At 39.8% G+C, this 7,460-nt stretch overlaps 1 protein-coding gene across 2 annotated transcripts; it reads right to left on the bottom strand.

The window, feature by feature from the left end:
* Window positions 1-273: 273 nt before the first annotated feature.
* LOC149839113 (autophagy-related protein 18a-like) lies at window positions 274-6,926 on the bottom strand. Of its 2 annotated transcripts, XM_090002277.1 has the most exons (4): window positions 6,007-6,926; window positions 2,794-3,013; window positions 1,966-2,092; window positions 274-588 (listed from the first exon to the last, which is right to left on the bottom strand). In XM_090002277.1, the coding sequence occupies exons 1-4, from the start codon at window positions 6,922-6,924 to the stop codon at window positions 498-500; spliced, it is 1,356 nt and encodes a 451-aa protein (XP_089858403.1). In that variant the 5' UTR covers window positions 6,925-6,926; the 3' UTR covers window positions 274-497. The 2 variants fall into 2 exon arrangements, with proteins under 2 accessions (XP_089858403.1, XP_089858404.1); XM_090002278.1 differs by lacking the exon at window positions 1,966-2,092.
* Between the last annotated feature and the right edge of the window lie 534 nt (window positions 6,927-7,460).

Below are 7,460 nucleotides of genomic sequence, written 5' to 3'. Positions count from 1 at the left end.
CTTGACCTCTTCAGCTCTTAAAAATCCTGATTACACAACATAACCCAACGATCCAAAACACATTTTGGACTAAATATCAATAATCAAAACTAATAAAAATGTCTAAAGAATGGTGAAAGTCAGTACAGTCAAGGGTAACAAATACTAATCCAACCCTCCGGATATGATGGATGAAAGTTCAGTACTATTAATCAATAAAGCCCATACTAGAAGCATCCCTGTATAATTAATACGCACTGAAGCAACTTTTGAACATAAACTCTAAAAGCTCACTTTCATATATAATTTTCATACTTTATAATTGGTAAGCAATTAAGTTAACCAGTGTCCTTCCTTCAGCAGGGGGGAGAGTGGGTTCAACACTCGAATCATATTTACAGATAATCCATTAGGTGGAAGATGGTGAAAAACCTATTTACAGTCATATACAGCAACTAGCAAGCTAAATAGCATATTACATGAGGCAAATATGGAGGGACACTACCAATGTTGAGGTACTACGAGGCATCTTCTCCTTTCAGAAAGTTGTGGAATTCCATTTGAACCATTTCACCACCAGCAACAGGATCAAATTGGCATCGATAGAAGCTGCAGAGAAATACAATCTCATCAGTAGAGAAATACAATCTCATCAGTAGATTAGATACTCATTTTCTTGTTCTTTGTAGTCGTTCTTAGAGAAAAGAAAGGATCATTGTATTTTTGTCTGCATGTGTGTATGTGTGTGTAGAGAGAGGGAGACTGCTACGCACATTGGGAGTTTATTATCAGTTTTTTCTTCTTTTTCATATCTAACCGTATAGATGTGACCTATGTGATAAGTTTTATAAGAACCAGCACTTTGATCGTCCAAGTATGACAGATGAGCAGCTTTTTTTAAGGCATAAAAAAATAAAGTGTCACCATTTTCATAAATTTTAATCAAGGTTGTTAAATGCGATGAGGCGAAGCGAGGCGTTGAGCCTGTGCTTCGCCTCTGAGGCGTACGCCTGATTTCAATATTTTTAATATATGTTTATTTTTTACACTTCTTCGTTTTTTTTTTACTCGTAGGGTATGAGCCGATAAAATATTGAAGCGTACGCCTACCTGATTTCAATATTTTTAATATATGTTTATTTTTTACACAGTACCTGATTTCAATATTTACCTTAGGCGCTTCGCCTCTGAAGCGTACGCTTCAGGTACTGAGGCATACACCTCTCACAACACTGATTTTAATGCTCCAAAATCATTATTTTTATAAAAAAAATACCATTCAAGTGTAGATTCCTAGCATCTGAACCATGATGCTGTTCAACACATCTGCATGGTTGGACTTGTGGGAAAAGTGTCGAAAATGTCCAGTTCATATGAAGTTCACACCATTCGTCTCTCTCTCTCTCTCTCTCTCTCTCTCTCTCTCTCTCTCTCTATATATATATATATATATATATATATATATATATATATATATATATGTTTATTTATTTAGATTTATACATGCAGCAACTCTCAGTCTTAGTGACTATTTTCGCACTCTCCACTTGGACTATGGATCTGAGCATCTCCTGAATGTCATCACAGGATTTCAGGTTGATTAATGCATGAATAGTTTCTCACTGATATCACAAAATTAGACGCTGGAACCTTACTTGCGCACCAACAGACTTGCTGTAATCTAATATTGAAATATGCCAGATAAATCATCAAGCTTTTCAAAGTAAAAGCAATTGATAAAAAGGCGAGGCATATATTTAAGGCCAAGTATGTGCCCTGCATGAGCATGCAAGGTCAAAGTAAAGCTTCCAAATCACAATGGACTTGGGTGGGGAACGAAAGTCAAAAGCCCTTAAGTTCATTTAGAGTCCGGTCCAGACGCCTCAATGAAGAAATATGCAAACCTTAATGATTCCAGCAATCACATTCAAAATCAACCAGACCATGTCAATGGAGAAATCAAAAAGTTCAGCTGTAGCTCTTTACCTCCCATCAAGGCCAAGAATCATTACAGTGTTCTTCTGGTGGCCAAAAGCCACGATGCACTTGGATCCTTCTGGTAAACGGAACTGAGCAACCGACCATTCTGAACTAAAATACTTTGGCAACACACCTAAAGGATGAGATTATCAAAATCTTTAAAAAACTACATGAACTTACTAGAAGAAACAGTGAAATAATAATTATGGCCATTAGACAAAGCATCAAACTCAAACAAGGATTTGAACAGTAAGCATGCCCAATAAATTACAGAATCACTAGCAAACTGGAACCTGAGTACAAGCATATAGGATCTACTTTCTATTCTTGTCAACTACAATGCAGACGGTGCAATTATAGTTTAGCAGCAAAAATTCCTACCTAAAGACCAACATGTTCATTTGTAATACACCTTACCAAAACCATTTTCATATTATTACAATTCTGGTCCAGAATACTTTCATTGTATTGAATTGTCCAGAACACAGTTGAGAGGGAGGATTAGAAGGGAATTAATACAGTGGCAAGGAGAAAGGGAAAAAATATTGCAGCAGGAAATAATACTAAAAAGAAGGAAAACTAAGAATAAGAGGAGAAAGCCCTAAATTTTCACACCAACACTTGAGTTTAAAAAAAAGGCCATGAAAGAAAAAAAGAAAAAAGTTGCATACAGATGCTGGAAGAAACCATGGGGCTCATGAAACACTGTATGCCTTCCATTAGCATCTTTTGCAGTTCAAAACATCAGTTTGTGTTCATCCCCATATTCTACAGCAGACCAATAAAACAAGTTCACAGAATACAAAATAAGCATGGAATAAGGAAAGACTTTACCTCTAATAAAAGAAAGGGATGAACTAAGATTGTGACCAGTGGTTGGAACAAGGTTAGCATCAGTTCTTGGAACAGGTACATTTTCCTGCTCCTGTGATCCTTGATTAATCTTGATGCTGAAAACATGAACAGTTCCCTTGTCGCTGGACACTGCAAGCCATTTTGCTGTAGAAGAAAATGCCAGACTGTATATCTCTGCTCGATCTGCACCTCTTCGAACCTTGATTTTGGATATAAATAAATAATGATATCAGACATAGAAAAGAAATATTATACACTCTGGACCTCATATGCTACATTCCCCAGGAAAGAACATCGATACATAACAAAGGATAGAACGGGAAAGCAAAGAAAAAAAGTGATGAATACAAGTGGGGCAATAATCTGCAACAGAAATTAGACATAGCATAAAGCATTAAATCAGCTATTAGTTTAAGACCAGGCTGACCAGCCCAAAGTTACAGACACACACGCATGATTTGTATGAAAATAGCTGCACTTTTTCATAAGACAATCGGAAGCTCCAGGTAAAGTTGCATGTGCACAATGGAACGTGAAATAAGACACATCAGTCCCAAGAAATGGACAGCTAGAAAAGTAGTAACACTAGCAGAGCCATGACTAATAACTTGGGGGGAAAGCAGTCTTTGGCTTGTGTTGAACTTATGTCATCCTTGTCAAGGTCATTATAGATTGCATTCAATGAGCAGTCACCGGAGTTAATCAAGGGTCTAGATTTAGTTTGATCTGACCAAAAGCACGTTGATTGCAATGGACTAAGTCACACTTGATTACCATGGACTTGGAACTTGGTGAGAGGCAATGCGCTCTCCATATTGAAACTTATGTCAATGTGAAAAATGGGGTCTATCTAAGTAATTAATATACTAAAAATTAAAAATGAAGATCATATTTTTTCTCAAGTAATCTACAATACCGTTTGCAATACAAGACAAGAATGTCGGGATAAAGTTTCACAAATACAACTTGTAAGATTAAAAAGTCACGCTATTGTTAATTATGAATATATTTTGGGGCATAAAATTATATATATTCTTACATGTTGAAAAAGATCCATTCACGTCATTTGGATAACACTTGCAATATATTTGCACAGGTGATAAATTCTGCACTTTATATAATTGTAACTTATATTATCTCCTGTTGCCACAGAGAGAGAGAGAGAGAGAGAGTGTGTGTGTGTGTGTGTGGTATATATGTATCAGATCTAGGAGTACCCAACTCATTTTCTCCCTCTGTCATGTCTTATCATGTTGTTTATTATCAACCTCCTTGACAAGGGTATTAGGACTGTCAAATGTTTTCATTTATAAAGAACCAGCAGTTATCGGTTGATTTCTTTTAAATACATATATTAGTTGATCATACACTATCATAGTCTCAAATGTTTTTAATGGGCAGATCCATGCGATTTTAGGCTACTGCATGAAGTAATTAGGCTTCAGAGTTTAAATAGTTACTGACCTTTTCAACCAAAGCGTGCCATTTTTTCCCTCTAATAACAAATGAGATTATAGCTAGGGCTGCTTTTGCACCGGCATCTTCTAATAATAAATGAGATTATACGTAGAAAGGATAAGTTCAAAGCATCACAAAAGCACCTCTTAATAGAAGAGAATCGATACAGGGTCCAGAAAAAGATTCAGTTCAGATCATCCCAGTTCCAGGTATATTTTTGGAGCCACCTAAGGATGACATCTACATAAATAATTGTACATATGACAAGATTGTATGTTTAACTGAATTAACTATGGAGTAGTATTTGGTTGTATATTTAGATTGGGATTAAACTTGACTTTTTTTTGTTAAGCACCGTTGTAATTTATGATTTCTACATAAATGAAACATGTATGCTGCCACTCACACAGGAGGCCGAGGGGCTCAGCATATTATTTCCTTCCCATGTCTCTCTAGTATAATATTCCAATCTCTTACCTTCTTACGAGAATTTAACTCCCTGCATATGTGTTTACTGCTATCATCTTAGCATGCTGTTCTATTTTATCAGTGCTAAAATGTGAGGCAGTGTAAGTCTAATTTAGTTATCTAGGCATCCCTAAAGCTGTTCATGTTTCTTTATAACAGTAACGACCACTAAAATCTTATATTTAAAGCGAGCTAAATACAGAGCAATGCAGTAAAGTGATAGTTTAAAACATAAAATTCACAAATCACTAGGCCAGATGGCAACCAAACAAAAAAAAGGATTAAACCAAGGCCTGTTCAGCCATACAACAAACAACAATGCTGTATTTTCATGAAAGCCAACAAAAGAAAGAAATTCTCGCTTGTTTATTTCCATAATCATCGCAACAAGAGAAAGAAATTCTTGTTTGTTTATTTCCATAATCATCAGAAACCTTGACATCACCTGCATTCACCCCGTGTTTCCATGTATTCCAAATTTGACAAATATGCACATGAGCTCCTTAAATAGTGACAGAATGACATGATCTGAAATACCAATTATTCAGCCCTCACCACAATGTACTAAAATGACAATCTAAGTTATGGAGGCACACAAATGGTAATGGCAGGATGCTTCCAACAATCTCAGCTCATAATATGTTCTTCAAATAAATAGCAGTTCACTTCACCAATATTTTTCTACAAATCAATACCAAAATCTGTACCAACTGTTGCAGCGAACCACCTGCAGTCAAATTGTCCACCTATCCTGAGAAATGAACCGATCATCGGAGCTTATCAAAATCCAGGTCTTCGCACATTACTTTCATACTCTCTCAGGTTCCATGGTGCAGAAAATCCAGCTAAATTGAATGGCTAAAATGGCATGTTCGTACCAGAACTTAACAGGATTCACAAAACAACTGAAAAAATATCCAGTTTTACTGGTGAATTTACTGTCTCGAGAAAAGAAACTCAATTCAACCTACTAGATATACACATTCCACCACAATGAAAATCTCATAGCAGTTCGACGCACACTTACAAATTGCCATAGAACGAAGCAATTATGGGTTATACCCGACGCAAGCACAGAGCGAGACATATAACTGTCTTAGTGAGTGTAAATTAAAACCAAACAACCAAAATTCACCACAATTCAATAATGGGTATCGATATAAGAAGTTGAACATTGCATAAGATAAGAGCTCTATCTATAAAAAAATCCTGAGCATTGGAAGAGAGAGGAGAAGAAAAAAAATGGAGCACTCTCTTCCAACCCACCTCTTGAAGCAACGTCCCTTCGGCGGTGCTGAAGATCCGAATGAGTGTCCCCTTCGAGCTGGATGTCGTCACCAGGTGCCCGTCGAGCGTGAGGGCGATGCACGACACCCGAGAATCGTGCGCCGTGATGCACTTGGTCCTCCTAGACCCGTAATTCTCCACCCTGATCTGCCCCTTCTGCAACCCGGGGCACACGAGGACGGCGGAGGTCGAACCCTGCGAGACCGCGCAGAGCCCCTTGGGGTTGGACATCGTCTCGATCTGGTGGAGCAGGCGGAGGTCGAAGAAGCTGTAGACGAAGATGCGGTGCTCCAGGACGACGACGATCCGGTCGCGGCGGAGCCTGACGCTGCGGACGGGCGCCCGGAAGGAGAGCTCGGCCATGAACCGGTCCTTGTCGTCCTCCCAGAGCATGACCTTCGTCGGGGGGTAGAGCGGGGAAAGGCCGCCACCGACGAGGGCGAAGACGTTGGAGCGGAAGAGCATCTCGACAAGGCCGACGCCGCCTCCGTCGAAGTCTCGGCGGAAGGTCTCGGTGAGGGGGTCGGAGCTGAAGATCTGGAAGCCGCAGTCGGTGGCGACGGAGAAGCAACCGGCGTCCTGGTTGAAGCCGAGGTGGAAGAGGGAGGAGGGCGGCCGCCTGGAGTTGGGGTTGGGGTTGGGATTGAGGGAGGAGGGGAAGATGACGGAGATGGACGGGATCGAGAGCGAGGAAGCCTCCACCGCCGAATTCGAGCCGTCGATCGCCTGCCCTTCCGGAGACGCCGAGGCATCGTAGTCGTCACTTCCTCCTCCTCCTCCGGCGGCCATCCTGTCTCCGGCGGCAGCTTCCTCGGATGGAGAATGGGGAGAATTAGGGTTAGGGTTGGACCAAGGAATCGAGGGAAGGGAGGAGGAAGGAAGAGAGAGAGTCGCCATCAATCGTTGGCGTCGTCGAAGGGTAGCCTGGTTTTATTGGGAGTTTTCTTCTGAACTGGATCCAGTCATATCACTGAGTACGTCATAAATCAATCCTAGCCGTCCAACTATTCTCAACATAAGAATACGGCGTAGGGTAGGATCCTTTTCCAGGTTGCCTGCTTCAATGAACGGATCGAGTCTGGATCTTTATCCGAGAAGGTCATCGTGGATTTGTGGTAGGGCCGGGAACAGATCAGATATGGTCGGATATCTGATATGAGTCCAACATATTATTTTTGGATTTGGATCCTTTAGGTAAAATTCAGATGTGCATTTGGATATGTTCCATTGAATTATTTTTTGTATTTGGGTCGGATTCGGATTGGTATTTTAAGTTGGATGTAAAATTGATCCAAATCAAAATGTTAACATGTTGCCTCTTTTACACGTAAATAGCTTCTTCTTTTTCAATTGTTCGGGATCCAGTGTTACCACATGTATTTCGGATTCAGGTTCAGGCTTACCTCATTGGATTTAATTTGGATTCAGATCTA

The sequence above is a fragment of the Nuphar pumila genome, chromosome 4 (genome assembly GCF_984573655.1).
Source record: "Nuphar pumila chromosome 4, dmNupPumi1.hap1.1, whole genome shotgun sequence".
Classification (NCBI taxonomy): Eukaryota; Viridiplantae; Streptophyta; class Magnoliopsida; order Nymphaeales; family Nymphaeaceae; genus Nuphar; species Nuphar pumila.
The sequence above is the reverse complement of the archived record's forward strand: the minus strand, read 5'-3'. Positions and strand labels throughout refer to the sequence as shown.